Source organism: Anopheles moucheti, chromosome 3, assembly GCF_943734755.1.
Source record: "Anopheles moucheti chromosome 3, idAnoMoucSN_F20_07, whole genome shotgun sequence".
NCBI lineage: Eukaryota > Metazoa > Arthropoda > Insecta > Diptera > Culicidae > Anopheles > Anopheles moucheti.
The window spans coordinates 14,060,714-14,088,529 of record NC_069141.1 but is presented as its reverse complement, the minus strand read 5'-3'; the positions used below and the strand labels follow the sequence as shown (position 1 = coordinate 14,088,529).

Sequence of the window (27,816 nt, the reverse complement as noted above, 5' to 3'; positions counted from 1 at the left end):
GCAATGTTCATCGGTATGCGTGGTAGGCATACTCACGTTGCACAGTAGAATATGAAGTACAAATAATTTTGCGTTGTAATATAGATATTGTATTATTCCAGAAATTCCACAGATTGCTCATCACACTCCCTGTCATAATTAGAGACGTCTGGTTATCAGTTTGCATTCCTCATGGTATCATTATGTTATACAAGGCATTTGAGACATTGAGCAGGAAGCAATGAAATCACAAGTCACTGCATAAGAGGGTAAAACAATGCAATCGGAAAGAAATTAATCAAATGTGCTTTGACAAGATATGGTATCAAATGCACCCACACAGCTGTACCGCGGTCCGTCTCACGATGCGTCCGCATTCAATGGTTACGATTGTTGCGATTTGGCGTTAATGCGTGGAAGAGAGCCGAGCGGTGCGTACGCCTGTACAGACAGCGAATTCCACTGTACCGAGACCGAGTTAGTAGTAGAAAAGTGATAGACCGCAACAGTCAAGGTGAGAAGTTAGCTGCGTGATTAAGTTTGTGTTCTGGGTCGATTTTTTCGTTTGTTTCTCCAAGGGCATTTGTAATCGGTGTGTATTACAAACAACATTGTGTAATCCGCCGGCATAAAGAGTGACACGCGGTGATCGTGGATTGGTCCGTGTGAAGGTTGTCCAAAAAATCAGCGTTCCTGTTTCTCTTATTTTCCAAGCAACAATGTCCACGTGACAGGGAACAAATCTAAATTCCAAGAAGTAATCACGAAACATTCGCCGATCGTCTTCGATTCTTCCAACGTGGCGCAATTTGTAGATTTTCTGACGGATGCTAGTTGTAACGTCATCGCCACTGTCGTTGCTTTACCGTATCAGCATGGTTTTTGCGTGCGTGAGTTAAAGCGCACGAAAGGGAGACAGCGAAAAGAAGCTCGCCTGTCGCGGAAGCGAGATGGATGGGCTGGATGGGACGGAAATAGCATCGTCTCGTGCCGAACAGAGACGGCCAGCTTTTTATGTACGGCGGCGGTGGTGGTAGTGCAACATAAGCATGAACCGGTCCCGGAGCCTCGACTCCACGCATGGGAAGGGAGACTTGGAGCATTGCACCCCCTTCCAGCGGCAAGGAACCAGCTTCGGTACCGAGAGATAGGACGGCTAAGTCGCGAAGAAAGTTTACTGCCCGGGAGCAATCTGGACTACTTTCAATCTGCTCGCTGTCGACGGCGGTTGGTGCTTTTCCAGTAGTGCGTCCTCAACTCCCTTGCCAAATCGCAGTTCAGTTTCGACGGTTGTTTCTTGTGTGTTGTTGAGTGCGGTTGTTAAGCTTTTTGATTTCCTCCACCGTTACTGCAACTAGATTGTATTTGTTTTTGTTTTGGAAGTGTCCACCAGCTTATAGAGCCATAGAAAATAGCAACGGAAAAGGTTAGTAGTGTGACTTCTCGGTTTGGTTCGAAGGGCCGAGAAATCGCATCTAGCGTCCATTCCCGGATCCGTGATAGATCCGGTTTTGGGTGCAAACCGGATAAATAGTAGCTGCACCCGGGCAAAACAAGCACGGCCGGCACGGTGTTTAGACTGGCGGTGAAAAAGTGAACGTTTCGAAGTTGTGTCCGAGGAGATGCCAAAAACATATTAAAAAAACCGCGTACCGATGCAAGCTTTCTTGGAATGCTTGGAAGTCACAGCCACAACGTTCCAGGTGGTTCGCTTGGATTGGAGTGTACCGTGGAGAAATGCATTTAAAAAAGCCGTTATACGACGGTACGGCGATCGTTTACGTTTCCGTCTGATGTCCACAAAGTAGGCGATCGTACTATTGGTACGATCGAAGACAACGGCGAAGAGATGTGAAATTGAATATTTCGGTGCGAAACAGGCAAAACGAGAAGCGCACAAAATAACCTGTATTGGCAACACGGTCACGATCGTGGTAGAATGCAACAGCTTCGCATGCTTCGATCCAAGTGGCAAGTGCAAGGTCAAACGAGACGGTGCATTTATCGCTTGCTGTTTTCCATTTGTTCTTGCCTTTTTACAACGCTTTTTTGTTATTTGCTTTGGCAGTGTACTGCACTTCGATTGTCCGATCGTTACGTAAACTCTTATCGTACAAAACTGAGTTCATGGGTGTGGAGAGGTTAAAACGATAGCGATAGCTACTGGTACCTATTCGTTCGTAACATTCGTTTTAATGCAATGAAACGTTGATTTGAAAGTTATTGTTTTGTAAAATATGTTTTGTTTGATTAATTGATTGAAATTTTCATCAAATTTTACTGCGTTAATCAATTTACTAGAATCATTCGAGCGTTTTTTTTTAAATTAATAGTAACTTTGTTTAAAAGATGATATTCTGTCAAATATTCATCAAGAAATTGTTCACTCAACACTAACCGTCCAACTATTAGTTAATTGAATTAATTACTTTCTCAATTATTTTCCATTTTTTATATTCAAATCTAATTTTTAGGAAAAGTCATTGAATACGAGGGTTTTAAAACTGTCATAAAAAGGCCTGTACCAATGTCAAATTTATGACTTTTCATAAACATCTTTTTACGTATTCTTCAAAGTGTACAAACTTTAATACCTTGTACCTTGAAACAAAAATATACGCATCATTATTAGAGATAGTGTTTTTCATCCCCAAAATGGGAATAGATATTATGCATTAAATACGAGAAAGTATAAAGACTGATCTGCAATTTATTCAACGAAAACGTTAAGATCAGATAGAGTTAGAAATAATTCGTTTGTCAACTTAAGCGTAGCTTTTAAATGAAATATGTAGCTTTAATGACAAATAATCTTTCAAGTTTTATGATAATGAGAAACCCTTTAATCCGTTTAATCAATCCCTCCCTTATCAACGCTAACCGAGATCGCATTGTTTGATTTTCTATTCATAACTCTTGCAGATGCTTTCCAAACTCATCATCCTTTCGTGCCTGGTGGCGGTGGCCATCTGCGAGTCGAAGCTGAAGGTGGATGTCGTGAGCGTGCCCGAGGGCTGCACGACCAAATCAAAGAACGGTGACATGCTGACGATGCACTACACCGGCAAGCTGACCGATGGAACCAAATTCGACTCCAGGTAAGTCGGTGCAACCGTCACCCAGTGTTGGAGTGTGTGAAAATTCTCAAATACTTTCCACGAAGAGAAAATGTGTGAAACCCCTACCTCGGCATGGTCTAATTATGTCAACGCACACACTAAGTGTTCCCGTGCGTTTGTGTGCTAAGTGAACCCTACGGAATGTGAGACCGGAACAAATGGTTAGTGAAATGGTACCATTCAGCGGCTTATCGGTGGTTGCCTATATGGGGGGGGGGAATGAAATTGATGCTGCCGTCCAGGCAGACACGGCGCGCCTGACACGGTAACATGCAACTGATAATCCTGCGGCCCATTTTTCGCCCGGTGAGGTGATGTGGTACAAATTTTGTCACTCACTTTTACTCGTGAGCATCGCTTCACCATGCCCATGTCTGTGGCCTGTGGCCCGAGCCGAGCAGGAAAACCCCAAGTTTACATGTCCGCCGTAAAGTGAAGGTTGTGTGTGAGGGCAATACATTTTACAATTTGCCATAAATTACCATCGCTCAATAAAGCTTTTCACGCGCGCTGTTGAATGGAAAACCGCAATGCGTACGCCAAACGTGTCTGGACCGGGGACTTTCATGGTCTTTATAGGCAGCTGATCAGACCAGCAGTTGCAATTCCAACAATGGACAATGGGGCAGACATACCAGAACTATCTTGCTGGTAGCTTTAACATGCGTTTCTGATGTTTATCAACAACTTTTGATTTATGGTTAAATTAAGATAGAATTGTCAGATTAATATTAAGTGTCTGTTTGGGACAGTATCCCTTTATGCATACTTGCTATTCGCTTAAATTTCTGTTTGTTATTTAACAAACACCAAATGTGATAATTAAAAACATTGTGCTTTGCCCAACTATCATGTGCCGATACAAAATGCGTTCAAATTTTTAGGCACACGATTTACAGCTGTCACGAGAATGTGCGATTTGACCTCATCATTTATGAATGAAGCAACAACAAACAGCCCTGAGGAATCTGCAAAGCGGTGGGAGTATTTTCCCGCCTGCAAAAGAGCACCGGTACCATCAGTAAAACGATTTATGGCACCCCTCGCGAGAGTTTGGCTCCATCGCGTTGATTTTTTTCCTTTACATCTGGACAGGGTTTCGGAGCCGGACAGATTTATTGTGGGAATACAACGTTTTCTTGAGTGAGTGATTTTTCCTGCGGTACGCACCGGAACCGTAGGGTTCGGTGGAATCGATTGGGGAAAAACACGGCCTTTAGCGGTAGTTACCTCACGGAAGAACGTAACCCGGCGAGGGAGAAAACGGAAAAGCGCTTCCGGTTTTGTTAGCGTTCCAGTGCGTTCCGGTTCTCTGGAGCTGGGGTCGCACAGAGGAGAAGATGCTGAAGGTATTGGCATTGTCTCGACGAAAAAAAAACAAGGTTTGACACGATTGACACGGATGGTATGAAAAAGTGAAACCGATCGGACGCTTATTCTCGTATGACAAATCTGTCACTAACAGCATCGTTCTTTGTGGAAAATCTTAATTCATACGCTTGTAGTCAGATTGCTACTGAAGCGTATTTAAAATGGTATGCTTCGATGATTAGCAGGAGCAACATAAATTGTTCGAAACGTCAGTTTTTCACTGTTCGTGACAAGCGAGTAAATCGTTCGCAATATTTTGCAACAAAGAGTTAATGATTCATGTGATACTAAATTTGACTACATCAAACTCACAGACTTCACAGAGCGGGGGGTTCATACACACTTTCTCATCGTTACGTTCTCATCAATTCAAATAAGTAAGCACACTTCATAAGCCGAAAGCATGACGGTGCCTTCGTGTTTAATGATCGCTTCCCATCTCAACGCGGGGAGGGCCTGTAAAATTGAAACATTGTGGCGCATAAGGTGTCATTAAGCCGGTCCTACTCATAAAAGTATAGATATATTTTTTCTTATCACGTGAACTCCCTGCTCACCGGTGCCAAACACTAATTGCACAGATTAGGGTCAATATACCGGGCTTTTCGGAGCCCGCATGCTGAAGTAACTAGCGAGCGGGATTAGTTGCGTTCAGCAGGTTGGGCCTGCATAAAAGAGTCGTGGAGTCGTACGAGACGCATCGCTAATGCAGAAGTAATCACCGCGATACCGCGCGTTCCGGTTTGGGGGTTTGTGATGTCGTGCTTTTTTTTTTGCATGCCTGCATGCATAATACATCTTCCATTGAATGCATAACGATTTTCAATGATCTTAACGACACTGGAACTCCAAACGAGCACGGAAAATAGGAGTCGCCCCCTGCATACGCACCCATTGCTCGTCCGAACGAATGGCCAGCTCGCCCTCTCGGTGCGGCCTTTCAATTATTCAAACTATCTGCCGGATAATTGAAGAGTCTCCGCACATTCCCGAATGTGCAGTCGAGTCGAACCATCGGCGAAGGTTTATCGCTTTTTGGCTGCGTTTTAGTACCATCGTGGCGTTACGTAAAAGCGTCAGTGAAGATTGGGGAAGCCAAGGAGCTTTAAGGTTTAACGCTGGTTTGTCGTTATCGGTCCTCCTGGGGGGGGTCCAATCGTTTACCATCGTCTAGTGATTATTAGTGACGGTTGCGGTAAACGGTAAAACAAGAGTTCCCTTCCCGAGAGGTGAAAGAATTGGGGAATGTTTTGCCAGCACACACACACACACACCCCTGTCTGACTTTCACTTCCACAGCGGTTTTAGTAGCTAACAGTGTTGTGGTTCACGGAGAAGGCTTCACGCGTGTGGTGTGGCGCCTGCAGAAACGCACCGCTAGCATTAAAAACCCGGCGCGATAGGTGACGTGTTTTACATTGCGATTAACGCACGGAGTGCAAAAACAAAACAAAAATGTCGCTGCAAGGGGGGAAAACCTTGCCTGCACACCGACACACACACACACACACACACACACACGTGTGCAAAATAAGGCATTCCTTGCCGAACGGCCGATAGAAAGTTTGTTTAGGGGGTTTTTCCTTGCCTAGGACATGCGGCGTGGCACTCATTTTTTTTTTTGCGCATTTCACCAGCATTTGTTGTTTGTCTTACCGTTTTTGCCCACCTTGTCCGGGGGGGGGGGGGGGGGGGGGGGGGGGGGAGGTCGCGGATTAAATCGTGGCCCGGAAGGCTGGTAAAATAAGCCACGGTCGAACGTTTGTTCGAGGAGCATTGAAATAGAAAGCCATAATCACGAAGTCGCCGCCGCGCGTTCCGTGACTCAGGAAGAAGCTACAAATACTACAGGCAAAGCTGGGGAAAAGTGAAGGAAGTGAAATGCATGTTTTATTTCCCGCCTTGCACGTGGGAACTGTCCAAATATCTAACAATGCGGCCGGGGATCTAGAGGCGAAAGAAGGCGAACTAGTGTAAACTGCAACCAGAAATGAGAGATAAAAGAAAAAAAAACACTCACATGATGGGCAACCGAAACTGCAACTGCACCGTGCGTTACAACTTGCCGGAACCGTACGCAAATGCTTTGATAGGCGGGAAAATAGTTTTGTTTAATTGTTTTGATGTGCAGCCCTTTCATGTAATGTAAGCAGTGCAAACAGGCGCGCCGGGCTTTTACATCACTGATATGGTTGGATGGAATATCGGAATCAATGCCTTCATTACCGCCTGATACCGCTGTGCAAACAGTAATAGAAACAAGACAAAGTGTGTGTAATTTTTTTATATTTTATTACGGTCTGTTCAATTGCGCTGTTGGCTCCCTGACACTGAGCTATGTGCGGGTAGTTCCTTCCTGAGTTGTACATTGTGCCTATTGGAATGTTGCCGAAGAATGGAGTCGGTGGAAAAGTGCAATGTGTTACGTATTGGAATAGCTGTAGATACTTGGATTTGGTTGGCTGCATAGACTATTTCATAATGTACGATTGTATAATATCGGAATAACATAATAGGTGGAACTTCTTGGAAGATCTCACCTCTGAGAATAAAGTTGTAGTGCAAATCTTCTGATATCAAAGAAATTGTTGATCTGAGTAGAATTATGTTATCGCAAAACTTAGTTAGAATAGTGTGGAAGTTTTCAATTAAACCTCTTTTACCCGGTTTGATCTCATATTGATGAAGTCTGATTGATGATCCTATATTGATGAAGCCACTATATGTTTTGCAGTGGTTTAGCTACATGTCTTGGCAATCGGAATTGGAACTCTGAAGATTCTAAATTTTAAACCCGTATCTATGTTTCGTAGTAAGTACATTCAGGTCATATTGATCAATGTAAGAACTTGATCATCTCGATCAACAGGTCTATGCCTGCCATTTCTGGCTTTATTTACTCGTTGCTGGATAGTCCAAGTCCAAGTGTCCAGTTGGTCCGGATGGGACTTTGGTCCAGTCCGTTGGTATAAAGACCGGCGCCGCTATCGGCCTACCAACAGTATTATCAGTATAATTATTGTTGCGTCCAGCAACAAAGGTCGCGTCCAGCAACCGCTTTTCTACAGCAAAGGCGACACTAATAGCTTTTTTTAACACTTTTATTCTTAAAGGAGAGTGTATCTCTCGTGTTAGGTTAAGAGAGAGAAGAGGTTAAAAAAACTTCTATCCTTGGCCTAAGCTGGTATTGAAAAAGACCCTAGCTGTCCCTGCGCGCTGCTTTTATCTGCCCTCTCTCCCGTTTTCCCAGAACGGGAATTCGGGAGAAGAACGCACGATCCTGCTACGCAAGCGCCACCTAGCGTAAACCTACTGAATGAGGCTGCTGTTGGTTCAAATGAACCGTTGCTCGCAACAATTATAGTGACATAGTTTAAACTTTAGATAATTAAAAAAAATAATAAGTCCATAGGACTTCGTATGCCAAAAAATTTAAAACAATTTTCTTCGACATTTTGATATACAAAAATATAAAGCATGCTGCCATCGTTAAAATGCTGTAGTTCAAGTCGCTAATTTATTTTGCACTTTGTCATATCCACTACCTTGCATTAACTGCACTTGAACCACTTACGCTAGGTCATCTTTGCATACTGTACTTAGCAATTTTCTTCGTAAGCTTAATGTACTTTACAAAAACGGCTCCTTAAAACCAAATGTTACTTACCACCGTACTAACGCTCGGTAAGATTTATTGCAGAAAACAAAAAAAATCCGACACCATCCCACCTTTTGGCGAGCCTTAACGGAAGGCTCTCAAGCGTTCGCCACTCCCAGTGGTCAATTTGAAAATTAATCCGACTTATTCGAGAGCGGCACGGAAGAATGTCATTTGTGCCGTCGGTCGGTAATGTACACTAGTAACATAAAATTGCTACAACAACCATCAGAAGATCGCGATGTCGTCCTGTGCGCCTTTACGTACGAGCGCAAAGTATCACAACCGGTGTTTTAGTAGCACTTTAATGTCACCCGCCCGGTAACATGTTTATTATTCATGTGGGCCCCGAACCTGGCGCGAACAGTACGGGATATTGTTGCAATCCTCTAGCGAGCCGACAAGATGATGGTCTGGCGCTGCCAGGCTGGTAAAGAGTGAAGGAAAAAATCTTCTCTTGGCGAAAAATAAAAACATAAGCATGTGTAAGTGTAACGCGGAAGAGTTTTGTAGCGAACGGAAATCGCGAAAACTAAGGGCAACCGGTTGAAGAAGAATATGATTCAGCGGGAGGAAGGAGGAATTGTCTGTGAAGTATCGCACTGCACGGTAGAGAACCGAGAGCCACACCGGGGGTGGTTCTTCTTGGCCGGTTCAAGAAGCGCTCAAACATTGCTAAAGCGGCCGGAAAATGGGACATAATGTGGAGAGGTTCGCCTGCCATATTCCCAGCCACATCTCGATGGTCGTGGTCGGATGGTCGGTTAGTCGGTGCGTTTGAGCTATCCACCTTCCGCAGGAGCTACATGCTTTTTTATCGTCCTCGGGGACGAATGGTCTCGCATCAGGATATCAAGTTTTGTCATATTGCTAACCCCACGTGTAAGCGTTGCGTAGGGTAAACGACGAAAAAAGAGCCATCGCATAATGCGCCAAACAGAGAGAAAGAGAGTGAAGGAAAAGAGCCAGAGAGGGCTGAAAGATGAACTTCAATCTCATCAATTATGAAGCGGATCGCGCTGTTGAGATTCTTATGCTTGGGGTCGTGTTCGCGTTGGTCTGCACGATCGCTTCCCATTCCTGCGCCGACAATATATTCCAAACCACTGCAGTAAAATCCGTATCGATGTAAGTGTGTACCAAGACGTTGGTACGATGTTTTGCTTTTCCCCATTTTGCTGCAAGAAAATGGGAACCAAATTAAGGACTCCTGGTGGTGCACATGTTGTTATCGGTTGACTCGGTTTCCCCCAAGGTCCCATCGGTGGGAATGAGTTTGATTGTCGGCAGGGCAAACATGAGTGATTGCTGATGTAATGCCGGAAAATCACTGCTTCTATTGATGTGTATGTATGTGTGTGTGGGAACACACTCCCCTAGCAACGTAAGGGAAAATGGGGGTTGAAGTATTGTTAGACGAAGTCAGATGCAAAGTAGCGTTGGGATTTTTTCGGAGCTGAATTCAATCAATCAGGTGAATGTAGGTGATATAAAGCAAAATAAGCGACTGCATATTTATTTCATGAGGTTGAAATTTACTACACAATTTGTAAAATTTCAAGGGGAATTTTGCTACATTAAAAAGGGACCATTACATTTTTTCAATAAATAAAACATTAGCAGAAAATTAACAAATGTTTAATGATATTTAAAGAAGAGAATTAACTTATAGGCTCTTTTTAAAACAATGTCTGAAAATTAAATACAGACTGGCAGTTAAAACAAATATTTTAAAAACTCATTTAATAAAAAAAATCCCAACTCATAATTAAACCTTAAAATACAACTTTAAACCACACTTTTACGAGGATCCGTCATTGTCTGAACTCGTGCTAAATTTTATGAGCGTCATCATACGCCCTTAGCTCTGCTCATCTGCCGAGTAGCGACAAATTGAAACATAATCGGGTCATTCTGGTCGAGCTGGAAGAACAGCTAAGTTAATAAATCTCAAAAGAAGCCATCCAGGCTTCTTGCACAACTTCAAGCGATAAGCGTGCCAGCAGTTAGCAAACGCGTGTCCTGAGAAGAACACATTCTTTCACCGTCCGCAGGAAGCCGAGCGCCGTTGACAGGACCGGCTTACCCGGCAGGATAATGACATTCTATCGAGCTAATTTCCGGAAATATTGTACTGCCCTGTGGCGTGTCTAGCAGCGTACACCCATGCACGGTTCTGACTGCATCCTTCGGTGGGGATGTGAACTTCGCTGGGCGTTCATCTTGTGCATCTTGTGCAAGACGGAATGATAGCAGGAAAAAAATGGTTCCTCATCGTAGAAGGTTTCAATTTTTATGACAAGACACTTTATGTCAGGCACTGTGTGGGTGATCCAGAGTGCTGATAGGGATGGTAACAGGAGTTCTAGTGTACACTACCTATCCTGTTCGTGGTCAACCGAGAACCCTTGCCCGAAACATGTCAAACCCTTCTTGATGGGGATGCTGTGAAGGGTTTATGATGAATTTTTACCTTTCCTTTATCTTTCTCCCACGGCGAGGGCTGTGCATGTGGTGATGATTATTTCGCTTCCACGCCACACGGAACGATTTCGCAAGGGGGAAAAGTGATAAATTAAGCGTTCTTATGGAGGGCCCCTGCTCGCACCATACCGTCGGATGTCGTCATAACATCATTATAAAATTTTCAACAGCTTCAAAACCTTGATACAAGGGGGGGCGTATAAAGTGGGCTCGACGAACGAGATTCATGCAACGGTGGAAAATGTTTTATGAGTGGGAAATTTGTTTCCCATTTGATCTTGTTTCTGGTACGTTTGCCGAGCGCGGTAGCGTGTATCTCTTCAGGATACAACGTTACAGGTTAGTTGTTTGCACTGCGAACGTTTGCTTCCGGTAAATCCCTTTAATCGGCCACTCAAGGATGCTCACATGCTGCCGGGATTCTGGAAGCCGAGCCCTGCACGGGTAGAAACTTTTACCCTCCGAAAACGGTGTCGACCAAACAGAGTCCAACCAATGTTTGGTTGTTTCAAGCAATTTCATTCCAGTTAGGCAGGATGGTTTTTCGGGAGACACGGATGCCTCGGGCCCGGGCGTTTGCTTTGCATTTTGTAGTCTCAATTGCTGCGAGTTAAAAATTCGCAACACTTCTGCCCGATGCTGAGGTGCTGGTTTTTGGGGGAAATTCGCTGCAAGGTGCCATTCCGAGCGATTGGGGATGGTAACGTTCGCGTGTTGAGGATAGAAACAATTGGATAAATCAGATATTCATGCAAAAAATCTAATATGTATGATACACTTGTCTCATTTTCATAAGAGCAGTAGTGGGGGAAAAATAAGCACACCTCGCGCAATAGTACAGCGCGACGGTAGCCTGCATCCCGGTCAAAGGATTACCGGTATCCCGTAAAACGCGGAATAAATGTGAGAGTTTAGCCAGTGTGGTGGATTTTCTGTGCCGGGGAGTGTCGAAATTTGTTTCCGCCGCTATCAACAATTCCGGCCGCAATTGTGCGGAACAACGCACCTCCCGAAGGACGAATATTAAGCCCCGCAATCGTAAGGTTTGAGAGGAATATTCCATGGGAGATTTTGGGATGTGATACAATTTTGAATTTAGAGTTTATATTACATGCCTTAATATGGAACTGGAACTGAGCAAGCCTTCATTTGGTGTTGCTTCACCAAATACGGCTTTAAAAGTCTATTGAAGAAATTGTTTTGACACAAATGTTGGCAAGTCTTTTGAGCTCTTCGAGTCATCGCCAGTCTCGTACTCGTCCTTTTTAATCAACACTAAAAACTTCCCGTGATCGATTGCGCGGTCAGCAATCGTATTCCTGACATGTAGTTGAGATAAATCTAAATGGTTTTTGATGAAGGAAGAGCGAAGTGCCTCATGTGCCGTGCCCGCTCATGGTCGATGAATAATTTATCGCCGGCACCGTGTTGCAGTCGGCCAGAAAAGGGTTCAAATGAGGCTGAGGGTGCGGGAGCGGAAAAAAAAGTATACTGCTGTTTACTACCGAAAAAAACCCTGGAACGTAATCGTAAAATTGAAGCCGAAGTTCACCGGCTTGAAGATCTTATTTGCAGCTGGAGCTGGGTAAAACTATCCAGCTGGTTCAACAGCGCCCCAAGCAAAGCGTTATACGTGTGCACTGGGCAAAACATTACCCTTTCCGGGCAAACAAATCTTACAGATGTGGTCGAAATGTTTGTGCTAGCGCATATATAGTAGACAACAACAGGGAAAACTGCTACCCAAATTCATGTGATACATTTTTAAAAAGATGCTGTATCTTGTCAGCTGTCTGACGTATCGACGACGTTGGCGGAGATCACCAGGTCGCCAGGTCCACGAATACTAGGGATTCACATCGCATGCTATGGTGTCGTAGCAGTAACTCCGCATGGTATTCACCCGTTTTGCTATGTCTTGCGCTAGACTAAGCAGTCCGTACTACCAACCAAGGCACGAGAAATGTGGGAACAAAAAAGTGGCAATGAAAGACACTAGCGCCCTTTGCAATTTATCCTGTCAACAGTATATTTACAAAGTTTTGGCGACACTTTTCCATCGCACTGAACGGTTGTTTAGGGGTTGAGCCTGTTGAGGGCGATACAAGTTTTAGCGCTACAGCGATTTGATCGATCGAACAGACGACGGATTGGATGAAGAGAAGCTATTTTTGTTGGGTTTAGAATTGAACTAAAGCGTATGTGTTATTTAGTGTGGCGCTGTGTTCCGTAATTGTATTATTTATTTAAGTTTATTTATAAAAACCTTAACTTCAAAACTCTCTTAAGTTTTCCTTAGCTCAATTCCGGCTTTGGGGTTTATTTAACAATTATTAAGAACGTTTAAAGTAAGACCAAACAGCAAACAACAACTCTCGAAACATATGCAACCGAATCATAAACGTAAATAATGTAATACCCAACCTCAATTCCTGGATACGTATTTTCAAACCCAACACGATCCGTGCTAAACTAACCTTCAACCTGCGCTATGCGAGCAGTGTGCAACAGACGTATTATGTTCTTCCCGCGCCCGATCTTTTATGTCGTCCAAAAGTCTAGCACGGGGCCAGAATGATTGTCGATTGCATCGTAAAATAAAGCCCCATAGTGATAGTCCCCGGTACGACGATGGTTCGCGTGCTGAGGGTGTGAGATGTAGCCCGGAATCTTCTTTAAGTACAAATTTGCAACATCCGGTACGATTCCGGAACCGGTGTGCTCTAGTTGCGCTTGGATCGATTCGCTTAAATAAAAAAAGCGTACCGTAAGTACATAAATTTGGGTGGCTGGATTTTGTGTGAGAACTTGGATTGTGTGTCTGTGTCTGTTTTTATTGTTATGGTTATTGATATATTTATGTGACAGTTTCGCGTCTATGACGCTTGAACGCTCTTGGTTGGCAATGTTTTGAATCCCTTATGGTGCATAATGCTGCGTATGAAAGCTTGTTGATAAGAGATAATATTTTTGGTAGAAGTAGAACGGATAAATCCTATGAAGGACAGGTGTTGTACGCTGTAATTGTGTCCAATCCGTATCAATATTGTTCACACTTTTTATTCGCTTGTGATTTGTTAGATTCTTCTATAGTTAGTTCTCTTATTCACTATTCTCTTAAAGGTTAGTCAATTGAAGTATCTTTCATTCGATCATCCGACCTAAATAAATCGTGAGTCACAGCCATCGCGGCTTAGTTGTGATGGGTTACTGCGCACTTCGAAAAAGGTTCTCCACCAAGAGCACTCTCGAATATGGCTCATTCACAACTTTCACCTGTCGGTCGTTTTTTTCGTCTTATTTTCATCCCTGATCACAATTATAACCCAAAACTGGGACGGTTCAAGATCGTTCCGGAACTGGTAGAGTCATCAAAGCCCACTCACAGTTTTACCATACGATGCAAGACAGTTCATATTTATTATTGTTGTGGTGTTTTCACTTTCGTACAATTGTAAAGCGGGTGAACGGTCACCGGGCACGGACTTGTGCGAAGTTTCTCCCCCCATTTTGCTGATGACCACAATTAGTCTTGCAACACTTCCGGTAACATCCGGTTCCCGCGACACTATCCCAGACATGATGAGCTGCGGAGCGTGAGTCTAATTTGGTGGACGATTTTTAATTGCTTCAATCAACGTGACACAAGAAACACGAAGATGAACCGCTCCGTTCTGTTAAACAAACGATTTTTCCCTCGTCTTTACCGTCGAGGGAAAACGCGTCAAGAAGCGCGTTGTTTCTCTTTCGCGACATTTAGTAGTATTCCTATGAGGGACGGTTGCGAGTGCTTCTTCAGGATCTCGAAACGAACAAATCCTGTTGCACTGCCGAGGTGACAACCGACACCGCAAAGCAAGGACGTTGTGTGTCCCGAGGATTTGGCGAAAAATGATCCTTCTAATTCCGGCTGTGGTTGTGGCAGGGGTGGTTGCTCAGTGTGCTTGTTCAGGTTTTTCGTCTAATGCTCTGGTTTACATATGATTGGACAACATATTTCCCTTCGGTACACGTTGGCCGGATTCAGTCTGTAATCGTCTGTGCAAGGGATTCCGGTGGAAGACACTGTCGTCTGTCTTGCCAGCACGGCTCGGTGACACATTTCTTGTGAGATAATATAATGTGGACGATGACGCTCCGCTGCTCGAGTGTGGTTGTCACCGAGGGACCGAGGGTAGCATTTGTTTATGAATGTCATTTTTCATGTTTCGCCAAGCGCAGCATTTGTTTGCGGAAATTCTACTGAGCTACTGAGCATGGATAATTCTTCCAGGAAGTTGATTTTTTTTATAATAAACACCTTTAAATGTTTAGGCCTCGAAAATATACTAAAATTTAGGATAGAAATTAAATAATGAATGGAACTAAATAATACTTCTATTTTGAAAAATATTTCAGTAAAATTTGTAAACAAATGAGTCCAGCAAAGAGCGTTTCAGAATAATTGAGATTCTTTGCATATTAATATAGTTTGAAACATAACTGTAGAAATTATTTGCGGAGGAGACAAATATAAATGAAAAATATCTTAAAGAAAACTGTTTAAAAGAATCCAAATTATTCCATTGCAAAATTGTTGCAAAGGAGGAAATGCCTTCAAACGAATGTGAATTGAACATAAAATTAAGCCTCTATTTATAAACTTCCACTAGCATTAAGCGGTAAGGCCTGACTGTCTCTTCAGAATAAACCAGAAAATGTTGGAGTAAAATATTAATTTGCCAAACACTTAGTATTCTGATGCTGAGATTCGAAAGGATTAGATCATCCTGTACGTGTCAAAGCCGTTTATCATTTACATTACTATGTTTCTGTTAAAACCCTATCCTCTTTTATTAATTATTGTTTTTGTTTAATTTAAAAATTTGGTGATTTTTAAATAAATTTAATTGCAACGTTCGCTCGTATGGCCGATTCGTAAGCGCAATATTTCGCGATGTCTTTTAGTAAGTTCCTATAGTCAATTCGCCGCTAGTAAATTTCAAACCACAGTCCCATGCATGACCAGTTGGAAAAAGATGCGCACATGATTACGTAGCGAATGGATTGAAAGTACATTCGCGAGAACACTTCCTCCTACTCCGACCGAGTGTGCGATCGTTCAACTTAAACCGGTTCCATGACAGGGTCGTTGCGTAACGAAGGTTTGCGCGTCACGTCGTAGCTTCGCGATACACGTACGCATCATCAAACTGCGACATTAGTCCGTTCTCGTCAAACATAACGGATTGAAGGCCCCTTTCGTATGCTTTGCAGCGCCTCTCCTCGATTTGGTCACAATTTACTTCCACACACACACTCGTCAAAAGGGTTTTCCGTTCTTACGATCACAAACAATGCTTTTAAAAAACTCCATTTACGAATGAAGTGCGTTTCGCCGGGAAGATATCCAGCTAAGGGGGAAAGAAACGCATTTACGCCACGAGACGTTTACCTTCGATTAGCATCAAAACGCTGCAAAACGACAATCGTCCCAGACTGGTGCCCCAGTTCTTCACGAGTTACCGTTAGACTGGTGGTGAAGAAACAACAACCAACCAACATGCAGCAGGAAAAGTGTAACAGCAGCGAAAAGTCGTGCCCCTATACCACGCTCGGTGCTCATAAATAATGCAAACTACTAATTTCTGTCAACGCACGGACAACATGCGCTGCAGCGCGGAAAGAAGGTGCATATCGTTTAACGGATGGTACTGCACACTAATGTGTGGATCGTACACTGATAAGGGATGAACAAATAGAGATAAAAAAAGCCCCCGTGAGCGGTTAATTGACGGCGTCACCAGCTCGTTTTCCCTTCAGCACGCGCGGAGCGATGATTCATGGCAGTGAAAGTTTTCCACCCGTATTTGAATCCATGTTTATGTTTTTCATGTGTTTTGTCGTTTCTTTTTTCGAACTTTAATTATATTTCCGTTTTTTTCTTTTGAATATTATGTTTTTAGTATTTAATTTAGCATAAGCGACAGCGGCTTATTATTATTTTGTGAATTTACTTATTTCACAATCAATTAAACCCTGTCTTATACAAAACAAAATCAAAAGAATAAAAAATGTAAAGGTACTAATAAACTGACATATTTTGTGATGTAATCACAGAAATTAATTGTCATTTTCAATAATGAAGAACAATCACTGATAAATTGTAGTACATTCTTAAAATAAAACTAAGCTAGCTTAAAATTACAGCGTTTCTCACTTGATAATGTAATATTGTTCCCGTTTCATGTAAAGTTCCTGGTTGAAACGGCACATGTCACTAGATGATATTGCAAACGCTTTAGTTGTCATTGTAGGGCAAGAAGCTTTTTTGTAAAGCTACATCATGAAATGGCATCTGTAGCAGCCCAAGCTCCAAACGTCACACGAAAGGGCGCCCGAAAATGCTCCCGCAGGGCGCCCGAAATTGGTACCTTCGGGCGCCCGAATAACGATGGCTAAGGCAGGTTTTGACATTTGCAGTAGCCAAAAAATTGGCAACGCTGCCAAAAACAAAATTTTCAGCTCCATCCCTCCCCTCTCCCACCATTCCCTACCAGTTCTTTTTTTCTTCTATGCATCCCCCAATCATTTTACTGTCTATATTTAGAATCGAACTCGTATGGTATGTGTTTGAATCTCTAATGTGTTATGTATTTGTCTTTTACGTCTGTGTTGAATTGGGGGCTAATATAGGGCTATAAAAGCACCCATGATGGAGTCAAGCGAAATATGCACTGCGGTGTATGTCTTCGTCATGAATTTGCGCTAGATGCACCAAATTGATGGTGCAGTTAAAGGTCGGTATGTATTTTGGTTTCGTTGAAGCCTCGGCCTCAGCGAAAAGTGTTTCCTGAATTGAACGAAGGTATAAATAGTCTCTATTTTACATGCATTTTCGAACACTGATTCCAGTGGAACAGCATCATCATTACCGTCATCAAACCGTCATGAGTTTGTCTCGTCTTGTTTTCGTGTGATCGTAGCGTAAACTATTGTAAATACATTAGAGGAGCAAATATTATGTAGCAAGAACTCTGCTTGCAAACCATTCGTGCGATTATAATGTCTCTTTTATGATGCAGAATATCACATGCACATTCAGAGGTCGGTATTGCTGAAGAAAATTGTAACCCGTTTTAACCACTGCAAGATGGCACTGGAGCTGTTGTGCGATTAACAGGGTCATTCACGTGTTTAAGGACCTCTTCGGGTACAGGATGAACCTGTAGCATAGTAAAAAAGCACATTCATACGACATAAATTTCTTTCAATCCTTTGGTTCTGCCGGCAGCACGATCATGACGGTGGAACCAGTTGCACGAACATGGTGGTGATACAGAAGCGAATGACGCTTTTTTCGAAAGGGTAGAAGCTGCAGAAGACTCCTCACTGTTATTTTCTGCATGGAAACAACTGCATTTCATATAATTGCAGATAAAACTCGTTAGTTTCTGCAGCGGCTTCTCTCATGTTGTTTACGTGAGCTTCTTGTTCTTCTTCTTGATGAAGGTGTGACACCCAATATGCTGCCCAAGGTACCAACATCAACAATAGCAATGCCCTCGAAGGTGGGCTAAAACTTGCAAAATGTTGAAAAATCGTCTGAATGTTAATAAAACGTGTTTGCAAAATTAGGTAAAATCTTCTCAAAGCCATATCAGATAAAATTGCTGACCATAATGTAGTAAAATGCCTTAAAAACACGTGCACTCTTCGACTGTGTACCGTAAATCGACAATGTTAGCCCGTCCGGCTGTCTTTTGCATGCTGGGAGATAACATAGCATGCGGGTTTTCGAGCCCTCGAGAAAGTGTGTAACCTTCGGGTATAAACGCAACCAGGGATTTGACGCAAGCTTTGTTTGTTTGAAAACGAGTACTGCATACTGAATTACTGTATTATTTCATCAATTTACTAAAAATTCAAGACAATTTGTGCATTGCCGTTGTTTTTGTTGAAACCTACAGCTCATACAAGTAAGTGTTTGTATGGAAATGGTTTGAATTGACCCGATTTAATAGCTATATTTTCGCTACATTACAGCCGTTCCGTTTTCGCTCCTGCTGCTTTCTACCTCGTACCATTCTACATAGAATTTTCATAAAATTTGGTACAAGATACATGCAAGTAAGTATTACTTGGAATGGATTCAGATATACGATGAATTTTTAGTTACACGGATGTTTCTTTTTTGCAGCAATGAGTTCGAGCGAACAAGAAACCGTGGCGGGTCGTGAAAAGTTTGTGATTAATTTTACATTTTATCTGTTGATGAAGTACATAGATCGTAGAAGTTGCTGGTGTCTGCAGTTTTTCGAAAAATGTGCATTAGGATTTCATCATTAGGTTGTTATGCTATATTACGATCGTATTGAGGTAGCAGAACTCATCTATTTAAATGACTCTGTTTGTAACAAAATAAGCGCAAGTGAAAAACAGGTTCTTAGCTGCGGAAATCCATTTAGAATAAATAACCAAATAAATAACAGTTTCCTGAAGCATTTAGTACTTGTATTGGTTTTTTTACATTTAATTTCAGGTATAGTTTTAATTTCAGTTGTTTTCAGCAGGTGCTTTTAATTAAAGTTCATGTAACAACGAGGCCAAGCCGTTCCTTAAGCAAAATATAACAAAAACTAATTCAACTTAATCATAAATTTCTTCTCCCCGCAAACAGCGAGACGCGTAACTCCACATATTTCGGATGTAGCCCTCACAATCCTCTGGAGTAAGTGTTGTGGCTCCATTCGCAATAGCGGCTATCAAATCTTCTTCATTTTGCGGGTTGGTACGTTTCACCATATTCTTCCATTTGCTGAAAAGATTCTCAATTGGATTGAGAAATGGAGAATATGGTGGCAAATATACCACACGGTCCTGCTCCTCGCCGATAGCTTCTCTAACTTCAACGCACTTATGGAAACGCACGTTGTCCATAATTAAAACCGATCTGTTGATATGTTTTGAGCGGAGTTCTCGCTTTAGCTGTACAACATAATCTTTAAAAGATTGGCGGTTGATAGCTTGGTGATGCACCGAATAGTGTAAAATTCCCTGCTTGTTCATGGCGCAGATTACTGAAATGTTTCGTGAACGAATATTTGGAACAACAACCGATGCTGGAGTACCCTTCATAGAACGCCCTGACGAAGTTCGCATGCTGACGTTGAACCCGACCTCGTCAACGAACACCATGCCACTACCCGGGTACTGATGAGAAAGATCATACAAGTTGGTTGCATAATCTTTTCTCTCAGCAACGGTGTTTCCTGTATTTCGACGCTCAGGAATTAGATGCAGGCGTTTCAACGTGTAATTGAAACCCTTTATCTCTCTTCCGATTGTCGAAATACTTGCCCGGATTTGGTATTTTGCGTAGATTTTGTCCGCCAATTTTTTCAGTGTCGTAGTGCAATCTTCATCTATCCACTGCTGCAAACTAGCAACGGCTTCGGGGGACAACAATTTCGGATTATTCCCGCCACGTTTCTTTGCATCAACTTGTGCCGTTTTTTTGTAAATTTGCAGGATGTTGTAGACCGTTGACAAATTTATTTCAAACATACGACTAATGACTTTTGGCGTCGATCCGCTCAAATACGCCGATACAATCCGCTGCCTGTCGTCATCGCTGGTTGTTTTCCGCGAAGTGTGTGCCGGTTGCGATGGACCAGCCACGGTTTCTTGTTCGCTCGAACTCATTGCTGCAAAAAAGAAACATCCGTGTAACTAAAAATTCATCGTATATCTGAATCCATTCCAAGTAATACTTAGGGCCTGCTCTGGGGAGTTGTCGTATACGACCAACGACAACGACATGTTTTATGGGTGCTCTAGGATTTGTCGTATACGACAAACTGTCAAAGCATGAAGGACGTCAAACCTAGCAGAAGAACGTCATACATACAAACACAACAAAAAGCGCGCGCGTTCGATTCTTCCTACGCGTACAATTTGTGAGTCAATTTGTTTCCATTAAAGTTGTGCAAAAATAATGATGCACCGTCCGGAAATCGGAGAATTCAGCGTCCTGTTCGAGCACCTGTTGAGGCAGCCGAGAATGTTTCATGGTTATATGAGGATGTCGAAGGAGGATGTTTTATTATATATTATATCCTTTCTAACATTTATAAAACTGTATGTTTCTCAATACCTTATACCATAATAACAGTATTAAAACTCACATATTATTACCAGTGTTGTATTTATTCCTAACCTTACAATTATAATAACTTATATCGTTATGGTTAAAAAAACGCTGTTTTAGTGCGTTCGATATATGTTTTTCCTAGAGGTTCTCTTTTTCGGATCTAACAAGCAAGAGCACAACCACCAGATTAGCAGCACCAGAACCAACCCGGCTGAAAACGTCGACCTAAATTCCGGTAGAAAAAGCGGCGGCAGTAGAGAAGGGGACTGGACAGGCTGAAAGAGACATATTCGACCCAACAACCTAAAAAAACCTAAAAAGAAACATTGAAATTGAATTACCATTTGATTTGCTGTAGCACGGATCCGTTGGGCACCACAACTTCTTTCGCTTCTGAACCAAACTGATCAACTTTTCAACATTGATGTGTTGCATTTCTGAAAAAAAAAACGATTAAATACATTATGAATACATTACTTTTTATGATGAAGAATACGTACCGTTCGATCGATCCAAAAAAGGTTGCAGAATTATGATTATTCAAAACTGTTGATTTTTTGTTGTTGTTGACGATTTAACGGATTTGTTTTGATTTCTCCCCCCCCAAAACGCTTGTCAGATGTTTTTGACACCCAAGATGCACATATGCTAGCTATGCGAACGACAAGTTTCACGAGGTTTATAGAAAAAACAAAATGATTTGTATGACGATAGATGTTTTACCAAGTTTTACGGGATTTCTCAGAGCACCTCCATAGAACGCCATACGTTTGTATTTGTCGTTGGTCGTATACGACAAATCCCAGAGCAGGCCCTTACTTGCATGTATCTTGTACCAAATTTTATGAAAATTCTATGTAGAATGGTACGAGGTAGAAAGCAGCAGGAGCGAAAACGGAACGGCTGTAATGTAGCGAAAATATAGCTATTAAATCGGGTCAATTCAAACCATTTCCATACAAACACTTACTTGTATGAGCTGTAGGTTTCAACAAAAACAACGGCAATGCACAAATTGTCTTGAATTTTTAGTAAATTGATGAAATAATACAGTAATTCAGTATGCAGTACTCGTTTTCAAACAAACAAAGCTTGCGTCAAATCCCTGGTTGCGTTTATACCCGAAGGTTACACACTTTCTCGAGGGCTCGAAAACCCGCATGCTATGTTATCTGCTACAGATGCCATTTCATGATGTAGCTTTACAAAAAAGCTTCTTGCCCTACAATGACAACTAAAGCGTTTGCAATATCATCTAGTGACATGTGCCGTTTCAACCAGGAACTTTACATGAAACGGGAACAATATTACATTATCAAGTGAGAAACGCTGTATGCTACGCACTGTAGTAAATTATTTTTTTTAAATTTCAAATTAATCAATTAAAATGTACTAATTTTGAACTGGATTTGTAAATCAAAAATAGGTATCAATTCGTGCTAAACCATTTCCTTTAGAACTTTATAAAAATCAATACACTGTACGGTTGTGTAACCATAACACTGGCAGTCAGCTGTTCGTGCGGTAGAACGCGGATCTCAAAAGTTTGAACATCATTCCCAAAACCCTTCTGACCTGTTTAGTTGCAGTTCGCGAACCGGGCATGGGCTCATGATTATTTGATTTTATTACCCAACATTCCGGTGAATAATTCCACGTTTCGTCGTAACACCAGCTGGACCATCATAAGATACCTCACCGCCGCCGTAACATCCACCGCCCCGTGTGTGTGTCTGCGGAAGGGTTTTGAAAAATTAAGATATTCACCACCTCCAATGAAGCCGTCGTGCAGCCGTATCTGCAACGGGGATATCCTCCCCGGGGTGCCGCTAGGGGCGTCTTAAAGTGCTCCGAGTGCCGTGTAAGGATAATTCTTTTGCGAAAGTTATTTGTTTTTCCTGTCCTGTCAAACGTTTGACTCGGGGTTTTTACTTCAGTGCACTATTTACAACCAATACGTGTGCGAAACCGGGGATGATGGGGGAGCCTACAGGGTAGTAAAACACGGGCCTGGCTGTGGTGGTGGCCACACTTTCACTAAGTGGCGTACCGCTGGCTTCTCGACGCTCAGCGCGCGGAAAAGGACTTGTACTCACGCTTTCACGCGCAAAGTGATTTGATGGCACTGCAGTTCCGGTTCGGTTTCTGGATGCTGCTCCCATCCCATCAGCCGGAACCACCTTCAAACTCACATCAAATAAATCGAGAAGAATTTCTTTCCTCCGAAGCTTTTTTGTCGGCGATACGCTAGCAACTTCCCGGATGGTTATAACCCTTTCCGGTAGACGCCGTTTGAGTGTGTGTGAAGGCTAAACCATGTGGCAGGATGTGAGGAGAATAAATGGACCACTGGAGGTGCGTCGGATGGAGGTGAACCGGATAACCTCACCGATATTATCACCGCTCTGGGTGTGTATTGGCAGCAGAAGTGTTTTCGCTTTGGAAACCGAAACTAAAAACCAATCGAACCACTGCTCAATTATTAATGCTAACAGTTTGCCGAACCAGTTCCCTTCGATCAAATGAACATGTGAGCGGCGAAAGCGGACGCCCAGCCTTTTTCCCCCCTTCCGCACACACACATATGGCACACACATCAATTGGTGTAAAATGTGAATAGAGTTTTATTTTGCACAAACTTCCCCTAGCATTCCCAACCAGTATGTGAGGGGTTGAAGGTTAAAGTGTGGAAAAAACTACCTCGAACGACGTCGAGTCGAAAAGAAATCCCTTTTTTCGTGAAACCTTTATTTCAATTTCTCAAAGAATCCTTCCGATTTATTTTTCGTATTCCACGGAGAAGGGAAAGCTTGTCTGAAGGTTTTATTTAAGGGTGTGAAAGCATCGTTTCCGTATCGATTATGCTCTTTACCAGCCGGGGCAAACCTCGCGAGGATGCTAAGTACATGGCATGTGTTAATATTTGCTTTTAATTACAAAAATAACGTTGCACTACAGCGAGCTAAGCATTGGGACGGCAAAAACACCAGGATTCTCAGCCGTTTACATTGTTTATTCACAGCCAACAGATTGAAGAGAGTAGAGGTATGATGCATTTTCCCGAATGCAGAGTACCCGAATTTAAAACAATTTTCTCATCAACGGAAATGTTTGAGGAAGATTTAATACAACTCGTTTCCGTTTCGCTTCGGAGGCTTAGGTTGCTCGTTATGTTTGCTCCACAGCTTTCTTTCATTTAGGTTTTTCTATAGATTTTTACAACCAGGAAACTCTAAAGTTTAATGGGTTCTTAAAAAATAAGTTGAAGTTGAAGTTGTATCGAAAGATAATTTGAAAAAATCTGAAAAAAATGAATGAATGAATGAAAAATCTGAAAAATGAAATCTGAAATGTGAATTAAATTAAATATTTTTCATTCTCAATTGAGATTCGAGAACTCAGTTAAATTTTAGAATCTTTCTAATTTCCGCTGTATGTTCCATCTCCTTACAGCTTCGACCGTGACCAGCCTTTCACCTTCCAGCTCGGAGCCGGTCAGGTTATTAAAGGATGGGACCAGGGCTTGACAGACATGTGCGTCGGTAAGTTTTCCTTTACCGTGTTTCGACATTTCCATCAGGATTAATTTCTTACCCATTGCCTGCCATTCTGTATCTTCCATTACAGGTGAGAAGCGTGTGCTGACCATCCCGCCAGAGCTCGGCTATGGTGACCGGGGAGCCGGAAACGTTATTCCTGGCGGTGCGACCCTCGTGTTCGACGTCGAGCTGATCAACATCGGCGATTCACCCCCAACCACGAACGTGTTCAAGGAGATCGACGAGAACAAGGACATGCAGCTGAGTCGCGAGGAGGTGAGCGAGTACCTGAAGAAGCAGATGGTCGCCGCCGACGGTGGCCAGGAGTCGGAGGACATCAAGAACATGATCGCCGAGCACGACAAGCTGGTGGAGGAAATCTTCCAGCACGAGGACAAGGACAAGAATGGCTACATCTCGCACGACGAGTTTTCGGGCCCGAAGCATGACGAGCTGTAAGACTGGCCGGCACCGGCAGCGGGTGGACGGTGTGTTTCCGTTTTTTTAGTAATTTTATTATAATTCAGTTGATTTTTTTACGTCGATAAAATCTACGTCCAGCATACGGTTCTATTTAACGTACGTTAGTTAGTACGCAGGAAGGCATACACCCACAGAGTTGAGGACTTAGTTCGTGCGAATGCGAATCACATTCGACAAGTTGTTAGTGGTTTGTTGATTTTCGGTAGTTAGTTTTTTGCCCGTCGATGTGGGTTAGAATTCCGTTAGCGGGTTGGGAAGGTTATTATTTAATAGACTTACCGTTCAGTCCGGTTTGAAATTCAACGCAAGCGAATGTTCTAAAACAGTTTCGAACAAACACAACGCACATTCATCACCGTTTTGCACAGCAACAGTACGTCCCATGCGGTGGGACAGTCGAGATATGCATTCTATATACACAGAACCACGCGCAGCAAGAAGCGTACCATAATCATTCCCATTTCTTTTGGTTTTCGGTCGTGTAAATACATTTCACATCACGCGGATAGTACTGAATGGTGAGGGATCGTGTTTCAGTTTTAGAGGAATATGATTAGGAACGAGCGTAGCGAAACGTGTGACAACATCATCACTTAAAACGGTTACAAGTACACGAACTTTACATATCACAACAACAAAATAACACAAACGGAAAATAAACTATTTGTACGAAAAAAGGAAAACGGTCACGTGGTGTCGTTATTGTCCGCTGGAGCTAAACAACGAAAGAAACTTGGGATACAAAAATACTGCAAATCTTCTGGTAAACCGCACCGTATGCATGCATACAGATCATAAGTATGCAGAAACATCTGTAGCACACTGTAGTGGAATGTTTCGAACTGATTGTACAATAAAATTAAATCGTTTCAGCTGCTCTGTGCTTTCCTTACAAAATGTCATGTGTTTGACCATTTGAAAGCTTTAAGAATCAGTTCTTCGAATCTTGATTTGGTAACTAACACGTGACTTTTATGAATTGTATTTAATGGCAACTTCCAGATGTAGGTCACGTTTAAATTTACCAGATATCTGCAGTACGAATGCGCGATGATTTCAACTCTTTTATACTTTTTATCTCAAGTTTTCTATTCATTTTACACTTAATATTAAAGTTGTTCCAGAAATACATTGTTGATAAAATCCTTTAAAAGGACTTTATGACATAATGTCTGTAAAATTTGTTACTGAATTAACGTGCATGCTAAAGTTGATTTATTTTTACGACAAATAACGCATCAAGGATTAATTTCAAAATCATTTAACATGTTATTTTGCTAATGAATTATAAACTTTTTATGTAAAATTGTTCGTTCTATCCCATTTCTTTTTCCTGTTCATGTGAAATTTTATATTTAGCGATTGGGAAAAGCCGTTGTTGTGTCAGTCACTGTATGCGCTATAATCCGTACAGATGGCGCGCTGATCACTGAAGGGCAACATAAAAATTGAATGTGTCAGTTGAGATTCAAAACTTTAATGTTGTTAATTTGTGAATAAAAAGCATTATTAACCAAGCTGATTGTAAAGGTTGTGTAGTTTACATTCTTATAATATTTTCAATCCTTCCAGGCGTTTTCTGATTGAAAGATAAGCAATGAAAATTCAAGTGATTAAAATGATTAAATACCAAAGACGTTGTAAACTACTCATTGAATGTATCGTAAACCACTATCAAATTATACAAATTTTAGCAATTAAAGGCAGAACAATTTTTAACCCAGTAAAATCCATTCTAAACTGTTCAGTTCCGCTATTTATGCCAATTATGATTGCACCTTTATTCGACTTGGGCCAGAATCCAGCAAAGAAAGAAAACCAGCAAAATAAGCAATACAAGAATGAAGCTACAACGAAAACCATTTCGGACGCTGTTTTATGCTCATCAAAATCAACGGCAGTTGGAAAGAAGCAAATCCGCCTGTCATGCACATGGAATCGGTAGCAAAGGCGTTGAAAATGCTTCAAAAATTTCAGCACGTCATTTCACCTGTTGCGCCCCGGTACCGATGTGAATGTGGTATAAGCGGCCCCAGAACCAAGGGGCCGCAACATGCCGCAGCACATCTGAGCACCCGCGGAAAGGCTTGCGAAAATATGCAGCAATAATTGTTTCGTGGCCCCGGTGCCGGTATCAAATAACGGACCGCGAGAGCTGGAACAGTGTTTTTTCTTCTTCTGGTGTGTGTGTGTGTGTGGAGTGTGGAAAACTTCTTGAAGGTGGATGGGAGAAATGGATCGAAAAGCAACACACTTCGGGCAGAACGGGACAATGAAGATGGTGAAGAAAGCGCTCTTCAGCATAATACCCAGGCCGGCCGTGTCGACAACAAATGCCTTTTTGCGCCGTGTGTAGCATAAAACCGATCGCGGCAGCATAAACATACATTGCACAACAATCGGGACAGAGCCCCAAGAGAGACTCAAGAAAGCAAGACGAAGATGCCAGCTTAATTACTTGCCAGCTCAAATTCCACATAAATTAGCATACCGTCAAACGAGTTCGAACTACTTTTCATACACCGCTGGGTGTTAGAACGCTATCGAGGAGACAAACGTTTGTTTCCTTTTAAACAAAACGATTCTGGGCTATTTCGGTGACCCCTGCGATTGGAGTCTTTTGTTTCGAAACACCTCCACATCCAGAGCGACATAAATACCTCTTGCCATAAAACAAATACCCATTCCCTCGGCGTCGGAGTGTTCAATTTTCGCCTTGCAGCAACGAACATACCGGTTAACATAGATTCTGGGGATATTAAACCTCCACCGCTTCAGAAGTCCGAACACCCGCGTATTGAGACACATCGATCTCTGCGGACGTGTCCGGATGATTCGCGTGCGGTACTGTACACGCGTCGTCGGTTTTGTTGCACCCGCTGGCCAACGCATCAATATGCCGGCAACGGTGTAGGAGATTTATGACCCTGTCATTGTACCATTTTCCTTCGGAACGCAACGCACTTCGATTGTTTTCGTCACGGTGCACTGGGCGGACTCGGGCCAGGAGAAGACCTGGCCACCTCTTTGAACCCCACAGAGACCGAGACA

At 42.5% G+C, this 27,816-nt stretch overlaps 1 protein-coding gene across 2 annotated transcripts; it reads left to right on the top strand.

The window, feature by feature from the left end:
- The first annotated feature begins 383 nt into the window (after window positions 1-383).
- LOC128300953 (FK506-binding protein 2) lies at window positions 384-25,432 on the top strand. 2 transcript variants are annotated; one of them, XM_053037216.1, is made up of 4 exons: window positions 384-493; window positions 2,902-3,077; window positions 24,197-24,285; window positions 24,371-25,432. In XM_053037216.1, the coding sequence occupies exons 2-4, from the start codon at window positions 2,902-2,904 to the stop codon at window positions 24,739-24,741; spliced, it is 636 nt and encodes a 211-aa protein (XP_052893176.1). In that variant the 5' UTR covers window positions 384-493; the 3' UTR covers window positions 24,742-25,432. The 2 variants fall into 2 exon arrangements, with proteins under 2 accessions (XP_052893176.1, XP_052893177.1); XM_053037217.1 differs by lacking the exon at window positions 384-493 and adding an exon at window positions 1,195-1,405.
- Window positions 25,433-27,816: the final 2,384 nt, after the last annotated feature.

Bases quoted from the DNA above. Each gene is read 5' to 3' on its own strand.
- LOC128300953 (XM_053037216.1), top strand. From the start codon at position 2,902: ATGCTTTCCAAACTCATCATCCTTTCGTGCCTGGTGGCGGTGGCCATC. The intron at 3,078-24,196 runs GTAAGTCGGTGC...ATCTCCTTACAG, and splicing joins GGAACCAAATTCGACTCCAG to CTTCGACCGTGACCAGCCTT. The intron at 24,286-24,370 runs GTAAGTTTTCCT...CTTCCATTACAG, and splicing joins CTTGACAGACATGTGCGTCG to GTGAGAAGCGTGTGCTGACC.